The sequence below is a fragment of the Tympanuchus pallidicinctus genome, unplaced genomic scaffold, assembly GCF_026119805.1.
Source record: "Tympanuchus pallidicinctus isolate F22 unplaced genomic scaffold, pur_lepc_1.0 scaffold1, whole genome shotgun sequence".
NCBI lineage: Eukaryota > Metazoa > Chordata > Aves > Galliformes > Phasianidae > Tympanuchus > Tympanuchus pallidicinctus.
In genome coordinates this window covers 98,717,090-98,744,611 of record NW_026294618.1, presented here as the reverse complement: position 1 = coordinate 98,744,611, position 27,522 = coordinate 98,717,090, and the positions used below count along the sequence as shown (strand labels likewise).

Below are 27,522 nucleotides of genomic sequence, written 5' to 3'. Positions count from 1 at the left end.
AGCCATTTGCAAATTCATGTCTAATTAGCTGGCTACAATACACTTGGTTTTTTTTTAATTTTCTTTTTGAAACTTTCAGTTTAAAGTTTGCCTGAACTTAATAACAGAGACTTAAAAATCAAGCAAACACAAAATAAGGCACATTTGAACACAAGAGTTTCCTTTCCTTTGCTCATTTTGTTGCTGAAAAAAAGTAGACTATTTTGAGTCATTCCAAGTGAATTTTCCATCAGTACTTTCACAAAGAAAAACAAGAACAACATCTTCACCCTTCTTCTACTGCCACTAGTGTTGATGTAGCTTTAATGCTAATAAAGAAGATATATCTTCCTCTCTCATTTAATTATAAAATGGTTATTTGGTGTACTCTAGAGAATATTTTCATAGACTATTCCTTTGAAATAGCGATTCAAGCTATGAGCATCTACCTCTGTGACAGGAAATGCTAATGTCAATGACATTACCACAGAAACTTTTGACGTGTTTATGCTATCCTAGTTGCAGTTAGGTATTGCTAAAAAAGAATAGCTAAAAAGTATTTTTATAAGCTCAAGTACATACATACACAAATATTCACATTTTCTGGAAGGCAACACACATCTAGCTACCAGTGCTATCCTACGCTGTGACATGATAAAACAAATGTATTGCTAATGCTCCAGTATGGATTAAAACAGTTAATTAGCAAGTCCATCATACATAGAGAAAATTATTAAAACTGTGTCATATTTCATACCTCTGGGAGCCAAGAATAAAAGAATCAAGACTTAGTATTAACGTAAGGAATTATCAGCTTTACTGGATATATTCAGAGTGGCTGGATCTTCCAAAAACATTAAGGAAAATTCCTAGACTCTTAATTTTAGTGAATTTGTGGCCTTCTGTAACACGGAGACTAAATTTACTTCAGTTTTCCCAATGTAAGACCAGAAATTCACAGAAGAAATGGAGAATATTCCTCAGAATTTTCTACTTTGGTGGATTTTCCACCAGCCCATCTGTTAAAGTCACAGGAGAATATGGATGGAAAAATAAAAACAAATGATCAATCAAAATCTCACTCTTGCTGTTTGCAACACTTCCACAGCATCTGCTCAGCACAGAAACTAATGCCCCGCTTTAAAAACCTGAAAATACCATGCAAGTGCCATTTAAGATATGTCTAAGGCCATTTATTGTGACCTCATCCATTTCTTTAAAACATGAGAATGTCAGAATACATGTGTTCTATGTATTTATAGTGATATGCTGGAGGCTGAGCAAAACCTAGTGCAAACTGATGGGCATTTCAACAACCCTGTCAGCCTCTTCAGTGTCTCTTCTTGACAGAATTCGGCCACAAAAATCCCAAAGACGTAGTGTGTGGCTAGATTAAAAAATGCAGCAAAATAATACAGTGCACTATTCCTTGAAATGTTCTGTTGCTCACACAAGCCCTTTTTCTTCCTGGATCTGAGGGCATGTCAGCACTATGCAATCTCTTCACATGGGCTTCCTCCCACATCGTTTCTGCTTTTTTCAGAACTACTTCTAATTTTGTTCCTGCATGTTATCCAAAACCCTGGTATTTCTACTCTTTATTTTGAGATATAGACGTATTCCTTAATAATCTATCTGAATACATCAAAGCCTTCAGTGTTTTCATCTTCACCCCACTGTCATTTCATGTCAGGGAAACTCAGTTAATTTACTGATGAGAGATGAGTTGGAAGATGATGGTATCATTTCTCCCAGGTCACAAAACAAACCTAGGTCTTTGATTTCTGTTGACTTGATATATTCGTTCATCATCCTGACTGGATTTTAAGGAAATGGTTCCTATTTCTCAGTTCATATTTCTATGCATTTCTACGAGAGAGAAGTATAGTTGGATCTATGGGACAATTTGAGCTGTTCTCTACCTCACAGCAGATAACCAGCCATCATCTCTCTTGAGTGAAATTGCTGAGTCTCACAGCTTTCCTCTTTATGTCAGTTCAGAGAATTTACTGTTCTACTTTGCATTAAAAACAAATTCATTTGAATAACTTTACTTGGCTTTTATACATATATATATATATATATGTATGTATGCAGATATATCTATATGCTAACAAAACCATACTGCAAAAGGAACATTTCAAAATAAAGCAGTTAAAAGAAAGGAAAACTATGCAAAGAAATAATGTACTGCCCACATGAAAATTACTTATCATGGAACTGCAAATCCTCAGTCTAGTAGAACCTATGAAATAATGTGGGGACTATGGGGAAGTAACTAAGTCTGAAGCAATGCCAGTACGTGAACAAAGCCTGAAAATCAGCTATGCAGATTTGAATGTTAAATACCAAATTGAACCAAATACCTATATGCAACTTAGGTAATGGATTAAGTGAAATAAAGCATAAAATAATTAATTATTTATTCAAAATAGACATATAACGTTGGCGCTACTCACAAGAAAAAAAGAAAATGCTTTCTGAATAAAATTTTTATATTAACTCTAACTGAACAGTGTCCTAAGAATTACTTTATTAAAGAAAGTGATCTGAAGTCCACAAGAACAGGTGTGCCTATGAAAAAAGCTTTGTTCCTCAAAACAATAGGAGAGTAAGAAGGCTTCAGACATTACTGTTACAAGTCAAGTTTAGAGTAAACTTCAGTATATGGTGTGATTATACGACATTATAAATGCTGTATGTAACATACATCATAGAGTCCTGGTGTCAAGTTCAATAAAACATGAAAGAACTTACCAGCACAGATGGGTCCTTGCCAGTCACACATATAAACAGACTGAACGCTGTAGCGTGCAGCAATCAACCTGTGAGCCACTCCTGTATGTACACCATGGAAACTTGCAATCACCATTTGCACTACATCTGCAGCATTGCTGACACACTGCTGCAGTACATTAGGGGTCTGCAAGCATAGTGGCACATTTAGGCTACCTGTGTTGTATTTCTACCTCATATGACTCTTACTTTCATGCAGTTCTAAGAAATCATCCACAGAAGTATAGAAATAGAACTTAGTGTTATGTGAGTTCTGAAAGGGAATTGTGTGAGTCGAGCATGTAAAACACACTTCAGTCACAGGAATTCAACAAAGATAGTGAATGTGATCTTCAGGCTTATCACCACTTCAGTTAAAGAAACTGAATAGCTATTGCTTTCTTTTGATAGTAAAAGAGTTGCAAGGATTTCTACCTTGCAAGGCTGCTGTAATTAATGCGGCTATAACACCCAGGCCTTTTCATCTATCCAAAAAGCAGAAAAATGCATAGCAGTGTAATGACTGTACAGTTATGGGTCACTAAATCTACAACATCCTCTTGTTCCAGCTGAGTGAAATAATCCCATTTCAGTATAATCCTGATGTAATGATGTTTGTTTAGTGTGCCAAGATGCACTGAAGGGGAAACAGCTGGCAGATACAGCATATGAGACACAGCTAAGCATCGCATCATGAGAGGATTCTTCCTAAGAAAAGAGATGGAAGAAAGAACAGAAGCTGCAAAGGGCCTTGTATCCTTTTTCTCCCAAATTAAACTTAAAAAACAACTTTGATTCACAAGCAATTAATCAACATTTCAGACAAGCGTCTTTAGGTTCTCTGGATACCAGCAATGTTGTAATTTAATTTATAAATGTGGGGTGTTTTTCTTCTTTTTTTTTTCTTGTGCATCCAGACTGTAGAAGGAATTTTCAAAGCAGGTTTTAGATACATCCCTCTGTTATGATGGAAAATGCATGGCTTGGCCTCACTATTGAGGTACTGGAAACCTATCCCACTTTGTTCTCTTTTTAATCTTTGCATTTTAAAAACGTGACGGGGAAAACATGGACTAGAAATTTGCATCAGAAGACCAGGATGGCACCAAAAGTCATGCAATTTGACCCCTCTGAGGGCTTGATGTCTTTCAATTCTTTATGCCAAACACAGATTTGACTGCACTGGTTGAGGAATTCAGTACTTATTAGGAGGGATAGACAGACAACTGTGCAATCACATATAAGTCATACTTGAAAGCAACAAAGTAGTCAGCCAGACCAACACACAGGTTTTGTGAATGCACATCTAAACCTACCCTATTTGTCACTTCAGTGCTCCAAATGAGGATCTCACACTCAATAAGCAAATACTTTGCAGGAGAATGGGAATTTCATCTGTGACTGGGCAGCAAATATTAAAACATATCTAGAGAATTTTAGTTCTCATGGTATTGTATTTTAGTTTTTTAGAGATCTTACTTCAATTTCAAAATTAATAAAAAACTCTATTTGTAAGTCTTTAAACTACGAAAACAATTAGATGAATCTGAAAAAACACAGTCTGATTGTTTAAACAGAAAAGCAAAAAACCACGACGTGGGTTTCATGTTCTGAGGTACATATAAAATCTCTTTGGTTCTGGTCTAGAGAACCCTTGTCCTTGTCTGCATTGTCTTAAACCAAATTGATGCCACAGATGCCATAGAACTGGACTGGGGAATGTAGTACAGCAGCTACTTTTGGCTGTACGATTAAGAGCATTCCAGAGCTGCTATCAGCATTTCTGATCCTCTTTCTTTAGAGAAGATGAGCACCAAGATGATCTAATTAATTTTACAACCCCAAGGAGTCCTAAGCTGCCTCTGCAAATAAGATGATGTTTCATCTGAATATACTTATTCAAAATCCAAACATTAATACACATAAGAAAATGAACACTGGGGGTATGTTAAACATTGTGACTATAAAATCTACTCTTTAAAGACATGTTTGGTTATTGAGATACAATGGAACTGCATGCCAAAACCTGAGAATTTGGCAGTGGCAAATACAGAATTGTTCTGGTTTTAGATTAGACAATAGTTTTTATTTGTTTTTTAAAGGGGGAAAAAATATTCACATATTTTCTTAATCAATAGGGTAATAGAATTTCAAAGCTTTAACTTCATATTTTCATACCTTTGCATGCTTGTAAAGGTATCTGTGTTCAAATACAAATTCTAAGAAAAATTTTAAAATTCTAAAAAAATCTAGAAATGTCTTTGGTTAATAAAAACATATAAAACTCTTTGTATAAATGGCAGCCACAAATATAGGAAAAAACATTCTATAGACAGTAATTCTTTTTTTGTTTGTTTTTATCATATAATGTGATATATTTTATGGTTTTAACTTTCAGAAAAACATGCACTGGTAACCAAAGAAATGCAAGACAAAGAGAGTTCATTAACTAATTAAACAGGGCTTATTAGCTTTTTGTGTCAGCAGAGCAGCGTAACACAGCTGTGGGTTGCATATTAGCCTGCTCCATCATTCCACGTTGCCATGTTGTTTAAAAGTGTGGCTGCACAACCACTGAGAGCTGTGGGGTTGAGGTGACATGTCTTTGATGTTACAGTGTCCTGCTGGTCAGTCTCCTATGCTCCTGTCTCTTAGCATACGACCAAAATGAGTGTCAGTACAAGAGACCTCCTTGCACCGATGTCCCAGCACACCCTTAATGTACACTGACGTGATCAGCTCTTGATATGTCCCAGTTACTCGAATTGCACTCCCCTGTTAACATAGATAGGACTGTTCAATGCAGATCAGCTGCAAGAGGAAGGCAGACCCTGAATAGCTCAGCCCCAACGTATGCACAGAATTTTTAACTCTCATTGAGGTTAACACTTGTGCTTTCAGGATTCTGCCGAAACCAGCATGATACGTGATACTATTTTTGTCCCCAGAACAACCTCACATGACTGCAGAGGAACTAAGCCATTTATATACTTCCAGTTATAGTTCAACGTAGAGCCATAGTTTCTGTCATCTAGGGTCATGTCTAGGCATTGTGATCACTGGGATGCCCGATGCTCCGGGATTCATTATACACTAGTGAGCATCCTGTGATTTACCAGAGCCCTGGGAAGAGCATTGCCTACTGACCTTCCAGAGGAAGAAGCAACAGCATTGCAGACACAGAAAGAACCTACCTCCGGTTCATAAGGACACATTGCAAACCTTTCAGCAAATAACCTTAAACCGAGATGGGTGGAGAATACACTTCCTCCTATTAACTACACTGATTTCACATTGGTACATCTCCATGACGTTGGAGAAAAATACCATTTAATATTCTGCGCAAATTCACACACTCCTGTAAGATTTTAAAAATTGAGCTTGTTCCCTGGAAGAAGTTGCACTGTCTTTATCAATGCTTGGTTTTACTTATTGGGCAAGGTGCTGAGCCAAGCCCATCACTGTTACGCTACAGTGAATACCACCTAAACCCACTGCTTCAATACATGTAAAGAAACATATGCATCATCTGATGTATGCCCTACTGAGCAACTGACCAAATTTCTGTTCATCAATTTAATACAAAGTCAATTTAATTTTGCTTGACCAAAAATCAGGGTTTATTGTTCCAAAACGTGCAATCATCTCACAATATATTGCAATTAATTGCTGGTTAAGTGGCTAAGTGTTATCAATAATAGCCACTCTGATGAGGACAAAGAGGACTGCCAGAATCCCTTATGGAAGATTAAAAAAATAAAACCTATTTTATACACTACTTTCAGAAATGGTTTCCAACACATGAGAGCAGGGGGTGCTGTGTGGATAGGCTGTCATAATCACATCTTTAGAAACTGATAAGAAACAACCATATTATTCTTGATTTACTATCCCTTCATTTATGACTGCCAGTTAATATAGATCCACATAGCCATGCCAAAGAGATACTAGAGGCCTGATTGTGCTATCTTCATTCAAGAAAAACCCATACTCAAAAGTCCTTTTGAAGCCTTTCTGCTTCTGCCAACTCCTGCATTTTTTATTGCAAGACTTGCAGTACTCAGTGTTTTGCTTAACATTTTGGCTCCTGGAGTTATACAACATATGAATCTCCTTTATTTTCAGTTTTAAAAGAAGTTTATCACCTTCATGTTTGAATAGAAAAGCTTGCAAATGAGCCTTTTAGAGAATGTCAAAAATGAAAGTTAAAAAGAAGAAAGAACATAACAGTATTATTTTGCTGAATAACTTCATAAAGGAAATGATATTCTTAGAACAAATTCATGATTCCTAAGCCCCTGTGTATACTTGCAACTCATCAAAGTTAGCAATATAGGCTCTAACTTCACAGGAGCTCCATTCTCACAGCATTTAAAAGTAGGGGATTTCTTTACTCACACATAAAGGAATACCACATTTTAGGAATACCTTCCAAAAAACTAGATTGTCTCTACACTTTTAAAGAGGTCAAAGAGGATAAATATTTCTAATCTGTAGGGCATCTCGCAGAAAGGAGGTGGGTGGTCTTCTCTTCCTGCTTTGAGCCTCCTCCAGCCCAGTGTGGGTGGAATGGAGGAGCTATCCAGGAATTCTCAGCTTCTGCTCCAGTGGCTCTGGGTTCTCCCAAGTGTCAATGGCAAAGCAGAGAAAACCTTTTATCGATCACTGATCAGATGCTGGTTGCGCATCAATTGCCCAACTGGTGGCAGACTGGACAGCTCAGCCTGTAAACTATCTTCTCTAAAGAGTCTACCATAAGCATGTGGTGATCCTACAGGAGAGCTGGAGCTCAGAGACCACCATCTTAAGAGTCTGTATCAAAAAAACAAGCACTAAACTATTCCTCCCATGATGACTGCAAATCTGCACATAGCTTAACACTGAAATGCTGCACTAACTTCCTAATTTCCCCTTTTTTTTTCTTTTTTCTCTTTTCTTCTTTTCCTAATACCTTTTGCTCATTCTGCAAGCTATTTGAGGCAGAGGCTGTCACTTCCTGTGTGTTTATGCAGTGCCTTGCACAAAGGCTGACAGCTGCAGATGCTATTATAATCACAGAGAAGGGTGGGATTCTCAGGGCACTAAGGAAAATGAGGCATTCACCTATCATTGATGTTCAATAGGTCTTACGTACCATTTTCCACTTTGAAAATCTACAGTTACAAGTATAATAATTAAGTTGTCTATCACCACCAAAGCATCCATTGTTAAAATACGACACTGCCTACAAGCAGGCAAACCTTCGTTGAGAGCAGAGTCACTAACAGAAAGGAATTTGTTTAAGGAAGCACTAAGATCTCATTTGCTGAAAATCACACACAACAGCAGTCAACATACATTCTGTAAGTATCATGTCTATCTTGTATCATACACTGCATTAGTTAGACACCTGCTGAGAAGAACACACTCCATCAATTGAAGCGCTAACCTTGCAGGTTTCTTAAAAGAACATTTCCTATAAGAAGTGATTTAAATTATCTTCTTTAAGTATTGCAATCCTTAACTGAATTCAATACCTCTGCAAATGGAGCAAACAATTTCTGACTAATTAGATCTTTCTTTTACTCATTAAGTCATGGACTGGTTTGCAATAATGCAAGGTTTTTTTTTCCCATTAGCAATTCCTCTTTAGCAACATGTTTTCCTCAGTAACCTAATTAATGCCAGAAAGGTAACTTTTCTTTTAATGCATTACATTATGTCAATGCAGTTGACAACTTTACAGAGATTATGTATAAATAAAGGTCATTAAAAGGTGTAAAGGACAAAAATGAAAGAGAATACAAAGTGTAAAAGTAGCTTTTCCATGAGGATGAGTGCCCTCATCTCCAAGTGACATCAAGATGCAAAGTAATTACGCAGCACTCTGCAGAGCAGACCCGTGGGAGTCCTATGGGGCACTAGCACATAAATTATTACTTTCAGGTGGAATAAGATAGCAGATATTAATGAAGAGAAGAAATCATGTACTTAATTTGATTTAGTAGCTTCCTAGATCTGAGTTTGTTGCATGAATAACACAGGAAACTGCAGACAAATTTCAGCTTTGACTTTGGGACATTATCAATCTTTTCAAATCAAACCATAGATCTGTTTGCTAGCTACATTACAGTGCAGACCCTAACTAATTAACTGTATAGTTGTAATGACAACACAGATCCTACCAGACAGGGCGCTTAGACGTACTGAAGCAAGCCACTGTGGATTATTAATAGCAAGAAGGCCTCAGTTGTAGACTCAGGATCTCATGTGCTTTGACAACATTAACACTGAACACTTCCCCTGGAAAGGCTGATTTCAGGCTCTTAGATACAGAAATATTCCTACCAACTTACTTCATATGGGCTGCAGCAAGGACTTAGGAAGGCTAACACATGAGCGAGACTGTTGTAAACCTTCACCCATGCGATGTGCTTTGGTGAGATGCTGTGCACATCCGTATGCTCCTGGAACCTCCCTGTGCTGGTGGGGCATTAGGAAGCAGGTGCTCACAGCACTGTGGTGTGCTCAGATCAGCTGGGAGCAGCTGAAGGAATGGCAAAGTGATCTAAAAAAGCTGTATAGATGAAGTTGATAATGGCCACACCTTATCATAGGCATTGCAGTCTGGAAACAGAAGATCTTTAGGAGATCTTTTTCCAGAATTATCTATTTCCTCTCTTCAGAAAAATATAATACAGCAGTGGGAAATATTTCTGGCAACTGATGCCAACCTATACAGCAATTGTACCAATAAACTCCCATCACACACAGATCATGCAAGGTCCAAACTATAAACTGTCTCTGTTACACTCTTACTCCCAAATTGTGCCTTGGAGTTACCTGAGAAAGTGGCTGGGAATTGTTAGGATAAATTTAGTTTTTTTTGAGGGAGCATCAATTTCACCCAAACTCTTCCACTGTGCAGGGATGCACTGTTCTTTTAGATTGCTCTTTTCTCTGGGAAATTTGGTTTTCTTCTGTGTCATTGCAGTAAAATACCGAGCAGACTAGTTGGATAATGAAGTGGGAGATGCTATTTAAACACAATTAATAATGAAGAAAATTTATTGCCTGTTTAATAAAAACACTGTAGCTTACTGCAATAGTAATTAAAAAAAAAAAACAAGCCTGCAATCTGTGCTTACAGTGCATGCCACATTTTGTTCCTTTTTTTTTTTTCCTTTGGATTCTCAAAGCAAGCAAGGAAAATGCATAAAACCATGTTTACTGGAAAAGATAAGTAAAAAAGACTTTTTAAATGCTTACTTTCAACTCAAACGTTCTTCCTCATTTTAAAAAAGAATAAATTTTACATCACTCCAGTTTCCAATCCTTTGTATAAAGTGTACGTGAATAATACAGACAGAAAAGCTCCTGTCAGGTTTAATGCCCTGATCAAATTCAAACAGTGTGTTGAGATTTTACACAGAAAACAGGCAACTTGACCTCAGCCTCCCAGTGTAACCATCATGTTCTCCTCCATTCTTGAGGAAATTAACCTCATTCATCACATCATGCTCCTGTTCCTCCCTATGGCTTGTGACACTTTCTTTGCCTTTGTCCCTACTTGGCTCTCTGAGTGTAGCTGTCACAGCTTCATGGCACATAGTGGGTCACAAACAAGGATGTGAACCAAGTGAACACATGAAAATCATTTGTCAGTGTTGTTTTTTTTTTTCTTTCAAACGTATTTCAAGCACACAGAATAATTATATTAAAAATATCTTCTCTGACAGAGAAATGTCTTGGTAAATTTTTAAAGCTCGAAGTCAGAATGCTGTTATTCAGAGCAGCAGCTCTTAATTCAGCAACCCAAATTTTCTGAAAAAGGAGAGGGAAAAGCAAATTCCCCTACATATTATACAGAGATCCTGACAAAACATGAAAGCTACTAAATATATCTCTAAATTCATGAGATGCAAATAACCTCAGCAAACAGTAAACAGCTGCCTCTGGCTTGAAGCCTGAGTCTCCCACAGTTCAGAGTTGTCATAATTCCCTTTGCAGTCATTGCCTCTTCTGAGGAATACTGCTCAGAAAGATGCTAAATCATGGGAAATGATAATTCCCACTTTCCAGTTTTTTTTTTGTTTGTTTGTTTTTTGGTTTTTTTTTCTGTCTTCTCACCTCCTTCCTGTTCAATTCCCATTTTCTATCTCTTGGAAAAAACACATGACTTGATTCATTATTTCTAATTCCAGACATCCAACTCCACACTGAAAATAGTCAATACTAGCCATCAAAGGAAGAAATCAGATTTTTTAAAAAATGCACCACTCTGAAGATGGACAGCAAAGCAATTAAAAGAAAAATGTGAACTGAGAAATCTGCCTAATTTAGACAAACAGCAAAGTTCTTCTTTTCCTTCTAAATGCTGATGAACATCACACTCATGAGCCATGTGCAGAACTTTTATCTGTAACTCAGACATTTCTTCAGTGGGAACAACTGAATCCATAGAATGAATGCAATATAGGAAGCCATACAAAAAGATGTGAAAACTTTTGCAAAAGATAAAGAAGCTGACTAACCTGGCCAATAGGTTCCTTTGTCGGGGCCTTCCCTCTCCTAGCGGTGCTCGTGGCCAAAGTGGTGGTGGTTTCCATGACTGATGTTGACATCTCAGACTGCATCGCTGTGGCTGTGGACTCGGTTGTCATGGAGGAAGGCACTTCACCAACAAGTCTCACATTTCCTTCTATCACGATGTTGGCATCATTTTCTGCTGCCATATTCAGAACTTTCAAGCCATTGTAGTAAAGACCAGAGAGCTGGCCTTGGAAAGGATGGCCCCGTTCCTTGCCTCCAATTTTTATGGTTGCTTGGCTATTGAAGATTGTGAGTTGACGCCCTGTGAAGATAATATTATATACATGCAAAAATGTTGACTGTGAAAACAACACTCTACAAGAATGATAACAGATTTTCATGGAGTGAATAATGACAGCAATAAACTATAAGAAAAAGACTTGACTCATAATTCATTGCTTTTTAATGAGGTGTCCATGAAATGCATAAATTTTGAGAGCATTTGCATGTTCTAAAATTGCCATATTGTCGTTTTTTTTTCCCTTTTCTTTTTTCTCTTTTTTTTTTTTTTTTTTTTTGCTAAAAGGCCAATCAAATATATTCGTAAATGTTTTCAGTACTACAAGTGACACCCCTCTACCTTTTACCTGAAAGCAATGCTAAGCTTTTTCATGCGTGTCAAGGTTGCCAAGATTGCAATTCCTTAAGATTACTTTTTCTTCAAGGACTGCCAACATTCCAAAGATTTTTCCGTGTAATTCAGCATTAAGTCTACAGCTTTAAAATGAGTTTATGTATGTATAGACATATGCAAATATGTGTATACACACAGAGTTTATATGTATGCAAACGTCACTAGGTTAAGAGAATTTTTAAAGGATGTTATGCAGTAATCTGTCATATCTCTATATAAGTGAATGAAATATTTATATTTTTTAATTAAAGATTTCCTTTTTGTATTTAAATGCTTATTTTCCTTCAACAAACACACTGGAAAGAAACACATGGTTCACACTGAGTATCTTAGAAGCAGATTCAAAAATAGATGTGTGATTGGCTTTCAGCAAGGCTATCAATTAAAATAAAAGATTTTAGATGTAAAAGCGGCTTCAGAAATGATACACATACCGATGGAGAAATCATGGCACATTTCCATTCAACAGAGAAATCCTCAGCAACAGTACCACTCTTAGTAAATAGAAGTCACTTTAGCAAATTGGATTCTGCTCACAAAAAGCATGCACACAACTTTAAGTTCTGTTTTAATTAGTGTTTGTTCCAAAATCCCCTTAGAAGGTTGCAAACGTTAAAGGGACTTCATTTTGATTGGCAATTCATCTTGCCCACTATTTAAGATACCTACACTTTAAGCAAATTTTTTTTTCAGGACCGTAATGAAGATATCATAACTACGTATATTTTTAGTTAATAATTTAGATGCTGGAGCATGTCATATAATCTATGAACGATTTATAATTTTTTGTTAATGTTTGCTATGCGTACCTTCATAGATTGAGTTAGTGGATTATATTTAACAGTCCCTTTAACCTTAAGTTAACAGGGTAAGGTTATTAAACAGCTGGTACTTCTAGAAATGTATAGAAATTATTATACAAGGTATGCAAATATTACTCTATATTTTACTTTTTAAAATTTGTTTTAAATTTAGTTTTACTGAAATTTATTTTTTATGTTTATTAGTGTTACAATGAAGCACTACTTGGTTATGTTCAAATTATTTTTTTATTTGAAGTTTTAATCAATGTTTTTTACCTTTGTCGAGTAGCCATTCATCAACTACTCGACCAAGTCGATATGGAATTCGCTGTCTAGCAATCGCCAGGCGCTCGTTATCATTGTTTCCTTTAAAGTTTAAAGAGACATTTCATTGGTTAAAATCTGTAAGGTCAAAGGTTAAAAGTTAATACTTAAAGCTTGAGCTATACAGTTGCCACATGATTTTTTGAAATTTGGAATTTTAAAAAGCGCTACCTGGAACATTTCATGGTTCAGACTTTTCATTCATTCATTTATTTTATTTTAGCAAACAAAATTATTCCTATGTTAATTGAAAATTAGAAATCTGCATTTGAGCTAGGTTATTAAACTTATGTTAGAGACAGACCCAAAAAACAAATTTAAACATCATAGAATGGCTTTACAAAAAAATGATCATTGACCTCAGGGTTTTGTCTTTTTTGATGTTTCTTATTAACTAGTTAAACATGTTCAGGTGAAACAGGTTTAAGTTCTCCAAAGACATCCAACCTCTCACTCCAGGTTAGTCATTTAAAGAAGAATAACACAAGTCTTAATCACCATTTAAGGCACACTTACTTCTGCTGTCTACAAATAGACCTGCCGTAACCTTATGCCCTAGTCAGAAAAAAACACATTCTTATTTGCTTCACTTAAATTCCAGAAATCCAAATAAATAGTACAGAACAGACCATGGTATTCACCATTTTTACATTCTCATAGGACAGGCTGACAACGTCTAGAAGGAACACCAAGGCTTTGACAAAAGTGACTTGCTGAAAGGTAACCTTGTTCTGAAACATGGAAACACTTTAGAATTTAGCAAGAGGCCATCTTTAGTGGAGTTTCATAAATTAAGAGCAATCCAGAGCTCAGCAATGCAAAACACAAGCTTGTCATATTTGCAAACTCTCTTTTCCCAGTCTTGATTTAAGCATTAAGATTTAAGCAACCTTTGATTGCTTGAAATAAAATCACTGCATAAAAGAACAGCAATATAGTAAGGAAGATATCATACAACAAAGAATAATTAGGGAACTACTTCAAAATGCTTATTTTTAACTATAAGATTTTTGGGTTTTAATGATACAGGTATGATCATTCAGAAAGCCATCCATTACCATCTTGTATTTTAAATTTCTCTTAGGAGAATGGTAAACCTAATAATTTCCTTCGATACACAGGTTTTGTGCAGCAGTAGTATTTTAGATCAACAGTACCTTTTCCCTCCATTGTATTGGTTCATAATAGGAAAACCCTGATATATAAAAAAAGCTAGATGAGTAAATGGCCATTATTCCTAACTTAGTACCCAATTCAAAGTCAATCTTGCTAGCTTTAATTTACAAACTGTCTTGAACCAGCAAGGAACCACATCCTGTATGTGCACTAGAATGGGAAGTAGAAGATGTAGTAGCCCATGAAGTGCTCACAAATACATTTACAAGAGCTAGAAAGATCTTATTGCTAGTTAGCAAAACAAAGTATTACCCAAATTCAGGAAATCCATCTTCTCATTTGTCAGACAATTATACCTGCTATCAGCAACACAGTGTTGCAAAGAAGAACTGGCACCATAGATCTCAGAAACAGTCAGAGCAACAGCTTTTGTACCAAGTAACATTGTGGTTTTGTGCAGAAATTTATTTTGCAGAGACATGAGTTGCTTACCATGTTTCCCTCATTTGACTTAATGTATATTATTCACTATCCCAGAAGCTGATCTTTTGAGAGGATATCCTTCTCTATCCATCTTCCAATATGCTACATGAATTCTATATGCATTAGAGTATATGCCCAGTTGAATATATAAAAATATGTACATACTTATCTTTCCATATGCACATTTTGCTCTATTCACAACATTCAAAAACATTATCCACAAAACAATATTTTACTGAAATTTTCCATTTTCTGACATTTTGGGAAAATGAAAATTTAAACATAGAATGGTACAGGAAAAGACCTGTGATGTGAGATTACAGAACGTGATCAGTTAATTCAAAGAATAAGACAGATAACATGTCACTGCCAAAAAGTTTCCTTAACTTAGAACAAATCCTGAGGATTTGCTGGTGCTGGGTATGCTTTTTTTGTTTTTTTGTTATCTATGTTTAAACAAAAGGAGGGAGGAATCTACTATTTTATTTTATGAGGAAAGGCTAAATAATTGTTTAGAAAAGGTTTGGCGTTTAAAGAATCTATTAAAGTAATGCAAATATGTCTCAAAGATGCAGATCATTATTAACTCACTGAATTCACGGATCATCCAATGTTAATAACTGGGTGCCTTTCATGAACAAATGCTCCCTAGACTGCAGAAGAACCACACTGTCATGTCAAAATGAAACAATGCTTACAACTGCCCATGCTAGGAAGGCCTAAATACTATGCTGTTACAAACAGTGAGTGTAAATCTGTTGCACTTAGTGAAGGACAGTCTGTAGTCACCACTACAGATCCTTACCACTAAGGCATTTCACTGCTGTAATTCCATTACTGCCACTGGATCTATCCTAGACCAAGTTTATTGCTCCTTCATCTTCCAGTACTTGGCAGTGGAAACTCCTCTGTGAATTAGCAGTGTAAATTTAGTATTGCCCAGCTTATACATTTCTTCAAATTATTTCATTAGAAAGTCCATGTGGTACATAGGCTTTTGAAAATATTGAGCCCTAGCGTTACGTGATTCTATCTATAAATTATGTTTTATGCTGTGGCAGTCTTGCACCACTGGGAGCAAAATACAAATGAAAAGTAAGGAAATAACCATTTGATTTGTAAAGGTCACACAAAAAAATAATTGCTGATTACATTAGCCTATTTCTTATCAGAAGAAAAGCATGTAGTCAAATGCATCACAATTTGACATTATTACATTAGCTTAAATTCTTCAAGTAGATAATATAAATGGAAAGGCTAGAAGGAAATGGTGTGGAACTTATCTTGCTATAGTTTCAAGGAGAACACAGGTTTAATGACGAGGATACTAGTTGATTCACAGGTAACTTGACAAGTACATTCAAAAAATGATACACAGCACTGAAAATAATGGAAAGAACATTAAAAGCAACAAAAATCTTAGTGCAAGAAAACCCATGTGCTTTCAGTAACTGCTTCTTCCTAAACAGCTGTTTTGGATCATACACTTAGCTACAGTGAATCCGGATAGTCCCACTGAATTCTATGGTAATCTTATTGCTTGTAGAGAAAACATAAACATATTACATATTGTTTTCCTCAGGAGTACTCCATGTATGTTTTCATGCTTCCTTTATTTTCCTTTTAACAATAGGGTGAACCACAAGGAACTTATTCACTAAAAATACTTCCAAGAAGTTTAATAAATATTTTAATACTCTGACTAAAACTGTGTCTTTGACACTTCTGTTACTCTTCTGAAAGACAAAGTGCTTTGTTAGGCACACTTTTCAACCATAGTTCATAAGAAACAAGTGAGCTGCCCAGACTATAATTGTAAGCAGGTATGTAACTACCCAGCAGGACACTTTGTGATTAGATTGCCAAAATTTATTTGATCAAAAAACCTGGGTAAAAATGATTCACTCAGATGTGCACCATGTTTAACCCAACTGAACTCTAGATGGAATCATTCTTCTACCAAGTAGATATTATTTTGTCACAACAAAGTATTAATTCTGTATGAGCAGAAAGACTTCAAGGGAATAACAGTAATTTCAAAGAATCAAGGTAAGCAGAGAGGAGCAGAAAAGGTCAAATCTTTGAGCTGAAGCTAAATCTTGTGCAAGATTGAAAAGAAGCAGTCCCAAAAAAACTTAATCATACCTTTATATCTATAGGTCATCATGGACAAACCAACTACATGAACTTCACTAATATGTATTTTATCCCTCCTGATTTATTATATTGTCAGTGCTGGAGTGTAATTCTATTTTGTTCTCTGAAATAAAGGTGTCAGTTATTGATGTGAAATAGTAGCATCCTTGAAAAAGAGTAAGATGGTTGAAAATTGAGAGTCTGTGAAGAACAACATAAAATCTAGAGAATATTTTCTTTGAAACAAGCCCTTTAACAGAATAAAAATTCACCTTGTTAGTTTCTGTGATCTGCTAGGGAAATAAATAACAAAATAAAAAAACTGATGTCTATCTCCATTTACAAACAACCCCCTCTCCCTGGTTTTGCTCATCATGATCTTGACACTGCTACTTCTGAATTATGTCTCCCCTGACATCTGCAAGAGGAAGGCAGAAGCCCATACCATTTCTCCAGATGCAGTTAAAGATGAAATTTGACTTAAGTGTCAACTGCACAGCATGGGAAGAAGCCACTGTGACTCTGTGGTACACGGGCAAACTGTCCACACTTGGCCAGGCTAGGTAACAAAAGTACACTCTCATTAAAGATAGATGGTGAAGTTCTCTTAAATCATATATTACTATTATTATGCATACACTTGTGTACAAAAAAAAAGTTAATACAGAAATAAACTGTAAACACAAAGACTAAAATCTGTACAACACGATTATGCATGTGCTACTTCCCAGCAAAAGAGGAAATGATATTTTAAGTGCTATCAATTGTATGCATAAACATCTGCATGACACACATGACAGTGTCATGCTGTTGTTCACACCAGTCCCATGCATTGGCTGTATGTGAATGCTTTCAGTTTCACATACAGTGAAAGACGTAAATTGATGTTAACAATGCAACAAATTCTGACTGTAATAAGTTTTGAATATCCAGTATACAGACATTCCATACAACTGTATGAGTTTCATACCATTCTTAACCTTCATCTAAGGAACTCAATGGCTGCATTGCTCTGTTTGACCAAAGGCCCTTTAGATAGATCACTCAAACTAACAATGACTATTCACACAGACTCTGCAGGTTCAGAGTACATTCCCAGAGTTTCCATGTAGGATAGATATCCTTGGGCTAACCTTCCTTCACCTGCTATTACAGGCCTATTGCAAGCTTCACTCCTAACAAACTCAGTTTCTAAGTACTCTGTAGCACATCCCAGACTGCCTGTTGCCTGTGCAAATAGCCATGCTATCACACACAAACATCTCATCAGCAGCAGCCATCAGTAAGCTTGCCTTTATGCCTGCAAACAAAGTATCACCTTTTCTATTCCAGTATATTCAGGCATAAAACTGAGTTGCATGTGACAGAGGACAAGGAGTCCAGGTCAGTTCCAGAAAATCACTGGGCTTGTGTGATGCACTGACACTGTCATATTTTTGCTGAGCATTTATAAACTTATTAAGTAGGATAATAAATAATAAAGTCATTAGTAAGTATTTGACCTAGCAATAAGAAAGTTCTGGATGCATCAGATAAAGCTGTATATATTTTGTCTGCTGTTGAAGTACATTGGCACTACACACAACAACATGGAGGAGGAATTGAGTAATATGGAGAAGTATGCAGTGGTCAGCCTTAAAGACTTGTTTGAGGAGCTGCAGATCCAAAAGGCTGATGTGGGCTTTCTCCACCGTTCAAAGAAAAGGTAGACACAGTTCTAGAATGCTTATTTTTTCCCACTGGGTATCTTGAACAAAACTTACAGTCAGCTTGGTTACATGACTGAAGTACAAAAAAGCTCTAAAGTTAGAGAAAGAATTTGTAGCAAATAAGTAAGGCTTCAACTCTACAATGCTTCACACTATTACAGAAGAGCTAACCTATAAAAAAAAAAATCAAACTGCTATGTGGTATGACTTCTATAAACCTGAACATGTCAAATCCACCAGGTTCCTGTTAAATGACCATAGTATAATATGGTCTTTTTATCTCTAGAGGAACTTCAAAATTCCTTATAATACACAGTAAGTATCCCTAAAGAATATTCTGCTTGCAGAATGACAGCAGTCTTTACAGCACGGTGAAATCAGACATTGGTAGCTTATAACACAACCAACTACAAAGCAACAGCTTAGGTTTTCTGAGAGGAGAATCCGCTTACTGTATTTATTGAGTGATGTACACATAATTTGATTCCCATTCCACTGATACTACAAACGGTACTGAAGCATCTTATGGTCACCTGCAAGTTCCTCGCTTCATGCTTGTGCATTAAGCAAACTAATTTTAAACCATGTTTTTGCAACTTTATTCAAGATAAAACTGAGAATGACTATTAAACACTCAGAAAGATGCAAACCCCTCTTCTGAAATCAACTGCCTTCCACCCTGTGTGTTTTTTTTTTTTTTTTTTTTTTTTTTTTAACATTATGTTTCACTAGATTAATTAATAATTAATAATTAAACTAAGAGTGCACTCTTCCTGACTTTCACTTCCTCACCATAATGCAGTATCTGTCTTGGTTAGTGCAAAGGCTTACAATAAGATTGGTGTATTATATCAAAAGCAAGCAAGAGAAGATGAAAAGCAACAAGAAGGAGATAAGAAAACAAAGGACTTGTCTGAAATTAAAGGTATTTTCTTATCAGGTATTATAAAAAGATCCTTTGTACTACCCATGCAGCATTTGTAGGGGTTAATATTGCATGGCTGCTGCTAAAACAGGCAGGAAAATTGATAGAAATCATTAAAGAGAAAGATTAAGGTATAAAAAATGAATTGTTATAAGTATAGTACCATGCTTCACATCACTCCAAAGAGTGACATTTTGTAGTTCTCCAAGGTAAAAAGGGACTCTGAACTGTTTCCAAATCACAACGTCACAGCATTTAAGGTTACTTTTTTGATAGATATTTAACCATAAGTTTACCATAAGCAGTTTCTTAATCAACAGTTTTTCAGTGGCTGGAAATTGGAGAGTATTTCAGCCCTACCATATCTAAAATTAGCTAGGTCAGAGACAGCAACTACTTCTGCCCAGGTCGCAATCTGGATGATCTTCATTTCATGCTAGCTAGCAAATAGCCACTATATAGAATGTCTCTTGACAGAAATAATACTCACATAATATAAATGAACAATGGCAAATGGAAAACACCGTGCTCAGCTCTTATTTTAAATTTCTATTGGTCTGTAATCCCACGAGTATCTAGTATGCAGGTAGAAGCCATCAATAAGAAAGGTCTTAGTAACTACGCACATGCCTCCTCATTAAGTTTAAGCTACACTGCAAGTACTGAGGACAGAATAGGTCACACCATTCAAAGGGCACTGCTCATATGATCGAATTTTTTGTGGTTAGTGAAAGACTTTGGGAAATTCTATATGATTTCCATATATTATTTCTCGACCATTTGCAACACTAAAAATTATTTGAAGCAACTAAAAGAAACCAACAAACCAGCAACATCTTCTGAGGATAAAATCTGTTCTTGGTTATGCAATTCATGAGAGAAAATAAGAGTTTGGACTTCAGCTGTGTTCATCAAATCCACTGCAATTGAACTGCTCCAGTAAGCTGGAGTCAATGCAAGGCACACTGAAAATAATTTTGCATTCACCACATGACCAGAAGCACACACACACAAAAGCCAAAGCAATCAGCATCAACCCTCACAAACAGCAAAAAAACTGCAACTGCAACATTTAAAAGTGTTGTTTTTATGCTCTTTCATGAAACAATAATGCTAGAATTCATCACTGCCACTGTGTCTCAACATCCTGGACCATACAGGTGCTTTGTCACATTCATTACGTCTACTGAAGCTGATTCAACTCATTTGCCAATGGACACGCATGATTATGTGCAAGAAAAACGAGGTCACTATTTGGACAAGACTTTGACAACAGAAGAAACCAAGTGCACCAAACATAAATAGAAAATGGCATTTAAGAGAGGAGAATCTGTTCTGTGTCAGCAGTGCAGCAAAAAAGTAGCCCTTGGCCAAAGCAAGCTCTGCAATTTCAGTTCCATCTAAATATGGCATTTCAACTTGTGTATTTATGCCTTGCAGACATTTTACTATAAAGGAATAATCTATTCCAAATTGAAAGGTTTAAACTTGTAAACACAATTTTTTTGGATTTTTTTTAAATGCTTTTGGCAGAGCACAGAAACAGAAACTGTAAATAATAGAAACAGATGACTATCCCACTACTACATAAAGTGACTGAAAGAGGAGGGAGGTAGGTGAGACATATACTGATGTCACCGATCATTCCTGCTGAAAAAAGTTTATATCAGTGCACCCTATTATTCAGAGGCCCTTAAAGACATGCTGAACATCAACCACAAAAGCAAGTTCTCAAGTGGATTGCTGTGTCATGGTCTAAAAAGGTCTTTGAGGTTACAGAGCTTGGATGTTACGAGGTCACAGCTCCTTTCAAGGCAGCCTTTGGGATCAAGATGGGAAAGCCACCTGTTCCAACCACATACCAACCACAATACAATACCAACCACATCTAACACATGGATCTGATCTGCACAAGTTGACATATCCAAATCCTTTAAGCTCTTGTCCAAAACACACCTCCATGGGATTCTGTTTTAAAGCTAACAAGGCCACGTTATAGATGGACAATCCAAAGTTCATAGCTTACTTTTGTGGAGATCTGAATTTAGCACTCTGATTTTCAGAGTTAATCTGAATTTTTCCCCAGAATGAAAAAAAAAAAACCACAAAAAAACCCCACAAAACAAAAAAATTAAAAAAAAAAAAAACGAAAAAATAAAAAACAACCCAATCAATATTGGAGAATTTAAGTGTATATGGATTCGCAAGGAAATGCATAATCAATAGTCAAAAGTCACTTAATTTGTCACTTTCTCGTACAAGAATACATTTGCTGACATAGTATGCAAAAGGTAGACTCTTCTGCTTTGAAGCACTTATGGAATGTTAAATAGAGAAAAGAACAAATTTTGAAAGAAAATAGCTCTGCTAGCACAATTTACACTTCCACTTTTTCTCAGGAAACCACTTGACCTTTTAAAAATCTAGTGAACTCCAGAATGTTGAAAGAATTAGATAAGAATATTATCATATTTCCAGCAGAAATTGTACTCAGAAACGTGTTCTTTTTTCTGGCATGACTCGCTTAATTCATAAGGTATAATTACATCTCCATTAAGAATACAATGCTAGCATACCACTTAAGTATTCTTATGTTTATAATAAGTCTCTAATATAGACAGAAGCATGATCTGATCTATGTATCACAGGATATTAAGATTTACCCACTTCATTCTCTGTTCAGCCAAAAATCTATTACTTGGTTATTTCATAACCTGAAATGGTTTCAAACAGCTCTTCCAGGAAATATCTTATACTGACACAATGATATACAGTAAAAGAAAATCATTCAGCAATGAGTTTGAAATCACACTGCCTATTTCTTGTTTCAATTTCTTAGTCCTGCTTATGACTTCCAGGAACGGCTGAAGAGCATTGTAAGCACCCAGTGTTTTCACCTTCTGAAAGTACTTAAGAAAATTTCTTACTTTTTTATTCAACACTATAAAGCAACAAAGAAATAATATCTTGTAGGCTCTTTTTAAATAAACACACACTATTTTTTTCCATAGCACCACAGGCACCAGATACAGGTGCAAACTTTGTACCTGTTCCAGAGCCTATTTTCTAATTGTTGTGTAGGGTGACTAAATCCTCAGATGTTCTTACATCTCAGTCTTCTTTGCCCACAGAGCAATTTCCAAAATCTCTTTTGCCACAGAAACACCTGATATTTCATGCTGAGCAGCTGGAAGATGAAACCACTAGACTTCTCAGAATCATACAATTCCAGGACATTGCACCTTGCTACATTTTCATAACTTCTGTTTTTTGCTCTTAGATCCATGTCTTACCGTTTAGCACTGCTACAGTCTGGCTTCCCAAGCAACTGAGCTAAAATAAAATGCAGCTGCCCTGGCCCCTACTTACATTTGGCTTTTTGTTTCACAGAATGGCCCGGGTTGTTTGCTTGTTTTGGGTCTTCCTAACAGCCACACATTTTCAGTGACAAATATTATGCAGACTTCCAGGATGCTTATAAAAGTGCCAAATATTCTCAAGCCCTGTAAAATCCCACTGGATATATTTCCAGTTGACGAATGCTCCTCACTGGTAACTATTTAGGGCATGCGATATTAAGTTTATTGACAAAAACTTACCTATATTTACTGCTAATCAATTTTATAGATACCAATTTACCTATCAGCTCTTTTTCTAGTTTGCTCACTTAGTACTTGTGACAAGATGTTATTTTCAGCGCCACCTAGGAATTTCCCAGCCTTCCTCATCACACCTGAGTGATTTTCCCAGTTTATGCCTGAGAAGTTGAACTCTTCCCTCTCTATCACTTTTGCCAGGTTATGTACCAAAAAACATCTCCCTTGTTGAGACAGGTGTCTCCCATCAAGCCCCAGCAGAACTCCTTTCTTGAAGACTCTACCATGATTCTAAAACCCCAAAATCATGGCAGAGGTCTTGGAGTCAGGCTCACCTATTTCTTTTCTTGCCTCTCCTCGTCACTGAGACAATCAAGGAAAATACTCTTTGTCCTATATTATATTCACATATCAGTTTTGTAAAACCACAGTTTCATTGCCTCTAATTCAATTAACTGTTGCTTATACGGGGTTGAAATCTGGATGTGCTTCCTATGTATTGTGCTTCTGATACAACAATAGGCATGTGATTTCTTGCTTCAGATGTCTTTGAGATGGTTAAGAACCTTGACTGTTGTGCAGCGTATAATGGCTCCTGGTTGCATAGATCATACAGGCAAGTCATTTTTTTCTGCTAGGCAGGATAAGCTGCAAAAAAAAAGACTCTCTGCTCAAGGGGTCTGAGCTTTTCCATGCATGATATAATACAATAGTAGATTACAACCACTGAAGTGGTTGGAACTCAGTTGCCACTAATCACAAAACTGTTTAAGAAAGTGTTATTCTGAAAGTGTAGACACCATAGTTTTTAGGTTGTTTGTTGTTTTTTTTTTTAACTTGATCGAGCTTGAGACTTCAGAAAGCAAACCACACAGCAAGATGATGGGACAGATGTATATAGCTACTAAAATGTTAAAATTCTGTTCTGAGTTCACATGCTACAAAACAGAGTAAGAGAGTCCTAAAGCAGGTATATGCTCATTCAGGACAGCAATGATTTGTTTATTCATAAATAGCCAGTTAAAGCAGTTCAGTCTTTTGCAAACCTATCTAGGACAGAGCAAGTTGCTGTTTGTCCTGCTGCAGTATGAATCACAGTGACTGTTTCAGAAATAGTTTAATGGAAGTTCTTATCCTGAAGACATAAAGTACTATTTTGCTGTCATTCTTCACAATACCAGCAAAATATATCTGGGGACACATGCACAAATATGTCTCAAATAAAAAAAATATCTCATTTTCTGAGAGCATCTAAAACACAATGGCATTGCAGAAAAAATTAATTTTGTTTTCTGTATGATAGATTGTCCAGTTCAAATGCTCAACATTGCATTGATTTGTTCTGTTCTGAGAAAGGTTCCCATTTCAGGCTCACTTCAATGTTGCTCCAGGAGCTAATGGAAACAAACTGCACCACAAGAGAAACACACAGTAGAAGTACATCCTGCTGTTCTCTTGTGTGCTCTATCAGCCAGTGACAGCATCAGCATCTGTATTAGAGGAAATGCATGTGTGTGCCCATCAAGTAAGTAATCTAAAATGAGGGGCACTGTTGCAACCCTATCAATGCTTGTTCACGTTAGTATTTGTTACACACTAGTAATTTTATTGAATTTACTGGATATTAGTTTGGCTTAGTGAGTGATGCGTTAAATAAAATCCTGTGTAAACTCAAACAAGACAGCTATGAACTGTCAAAACGCAGGCTGAAAGGAAATTGGAATAGTTTGGATTTGACAACATGGTCCTTCCCTGGGAAAGAAAAGAAGACTGACAAATATATTTTAATACACTCATTCTATAAAAAGTAATACATTGTTAAAAAGCTGCCAAGTAGTTAAAATTGCTCGTTAAGTAATTTGATATATATATATATATTTTTCTTTTTAACCAACTCCACATTAATACCTCATGTTCAATTTATGCTGCTGCACTGGATAAGTAGCGATGCTGTAGGTTACGTGGAAAATGTGCCTGTTGGGTTCGAATGAAATAAAAGTGTGGAAATGATTCCCTATGTATTGGCCATGTTTCATCTTTTGTGATCTGACTTTTAATGGGATTGCTAATAATGGCACTCCTGAAGAAGTGAATGTGACCTGCTGTGATGTATTTGCCATGTCTCATTGTCAGGCCTCTTTTCACTTCCACTTTCTACTTCCTTTAACTTGAATTCCCACATCCTGTGGTCTTAATTCTGGCACCATCCTTCGCAACAAGAAATAAAAATAAAAGCTATCAGTTTCATCATCTAATATTTCAGAACACCTCTTTCTGACTCACTGCTCATTTGAAATTTTCTTTTCCTTTCTAATCTGGATGCATTTGTGCCATCGTGCTGTATTTAACTGAAAGGTGTTATGCCTTCTGTGATCAAGCAATGACAACTGAACCACACATTTTATCAAGATTTGAATTTAATTACAGGATCTATCAACTCTAAGAAGGGATGAGCCTTTGTATTTCACCAGGATATCCAAGATGAAAAATAAAGAAAAAAGGAAAGATCTGTCTGCTGACTTAGAGAAGCATTACCTATTATTATATATCATTATCTGACAGAAAATCCTGATAAGCTGTCAAATTAAAAAGTTGACTTGGGAACCACTTTTTGAAAAGAGAGTTTAGTGTCTTGTTTGGGTATTACCTAGGCTCTTTAACTACAAAAGACAGAAGGATATATCAATTTCATAATCTCTCAAAGGGCATCAGTGCTTTTTTAAAAAGAAAAGAAAACAGACATCAAACTTTGATTTTGGTGGACTTTGACTGGGGTCTCCCAAGAGAATGGGAAAATAGACCACCACTTCTGTTAAAATCAATCTTTCACATGAAGAATAGAATCACACTGAAAGTGGGTCCTATTTATGAGCTGGAAAATACATTTGATCATACCAAACAGTAGTCACAGCTTCACCCATCAGAAAAAGATGCAAGAAATCAGTTGTGTAATTATATATTAACAAAGGTAAGGGAGCATGCTGGCCTAGTTACATCATCACTTAAATGCTGGTTTCTGTCTCAGTAAGTCTGATTAATTTTTAATCTATTTTGATTCCTGCTAAATCAGTTTCTCACACCTTACTATACTCTGGAGGACTTGCTGAAGTGAGTTTCACATTTTTCTTTGCCTTATTTTCAAATTGTTTTACTTACTGCTAAAACACCTTTTCCAATTACATTACTGCCAAACGTAAGTGTATGAATACAAGTAGAGAAAGACTTCCTATAATACTCATTGAAGAATCTGCTCAGTAGAAAAAAATAAGAAATAATGCTATTTTAGCTTCACTTTGAATATGTAATGAAAGCAATAGAGAAAAGTTAATTGTAGGTGACATTTTTTGATTGAGTGATCATGAGTTGATTCAAATTAATACAAGGACAACTAAAAATAAGCCTACAAATCAGATTCTTGATTTCAAAAGAACGAAATTTGATAAAATGAAAGAAACTACATTATGTAATCAGTCTGAGGGATTGATGGACTCAGCCAGGAAGGACATTTGGAAATTCTTGAAGATAAAAGCATAAAAAATATATTTGGACTTGTACTTGCAAGGTTAAGATATACAGAGTGAGACCCACTAGCCTGAATAGCTATGCCATCACAGACTATGTTACAGAAAGAAAAAGAGCAAATTTGATCAGCAAGAAAACAATACATTTCAGAATTAGAAACATACATAAGAATACATGTAGAACTGCCAAAACTCTATCTAAAAAAATCTTTCAAAGTAAACAAAATAAATTTTAAACCAGAGGATATTGGGCCACATAAAATGATCATGGAAAGAATTCAAGCCACTTTGTAGTAAAGCTGATGACGATCCAAGAGAGAAGACTGACTAATGGGAATGTATCTCTTCCCAATCCAGATCTTCAAAACTCTGAAGGAAGCAATATATTTGTAATGAATCTGTGGGATCAGAAGGCAAGACAGATTATCTCTGTCCCTAAACTTTTTAAATTTAAGTTTTTAAATACAGATACCCAACAGGGCATGCTACTACTTGTACTACTGAATAAAAAATGCAGGATTATATGACAAGAGGAAAAGAATGATCCAGTCAAACTATTTTGCCTGACCTTAGCAAATGCTTCATAGGATCCAGCAGTGTCAATGCAGGAGCCTCTGAGTGAGAATTAAAGAAACAGATAGCAAAGCAGGTATTGTCATGGATGTCTATTGTCAACCACCCACATAATACATGGCATGGATGAGCTATTTTGCAGGCAGCTAGGAGAAAGAAGATCTAGATCACTTGTCCTTGTCCTGACGAGAGATATCAACTTCTCATACATAAACTGGGAACATTATACTGTCATGACAAGCAGGTCCTAGAGGATCTGGAAGATAAGTTCTTGTCACAAAGTACAGACTGAGCCAACTAGAAGAATCCTTCTCGATTTGTTGTGTGAGACTTGGGAAGACCTTGAGGGAAATATCATGTTAGGTGGCTGTCTTGGC

At 36.1% G+C, this 27,522-nt stretch overlaps 1 protein-coding gene across 24 annotated transcripts in view; it reads right to left on the bottom strand.

The window, feature by feature from the left end:
* Positions 1 to 27,522, bottom strand: part of NRXN1 (neurexin 1) — a 633,366-nt gene that overhangs the window by 75,222 nt on the left and 530,622 nt on the right. For 12 of the 24 annotated variants that reach the window (XM_052667052.1, XM_052667120.1, XM_052667314.1 and 9 more), the window contains 2 exons: positions 13,039 to 13,128; positions 11,268 to 11,587 (listed from right to left, as the gene is read on the bottom strand). In XM_052667052.1, coding sequence (XP_052523012.1) covers positions 11,268 to 11,587; positions 13,039 to 13,128 — 410 coding nt within the window. The remainder of the gene's footprint in view (positions 1 to 11,267; positions 11,588 to 13,038; positions 13,129 to 27,522) is intronic. The other 12 variants (XM_052667663.1, XM_052667749.1, XM_052667929.1 and 9 more) reach the window with 1 other exon arrangement.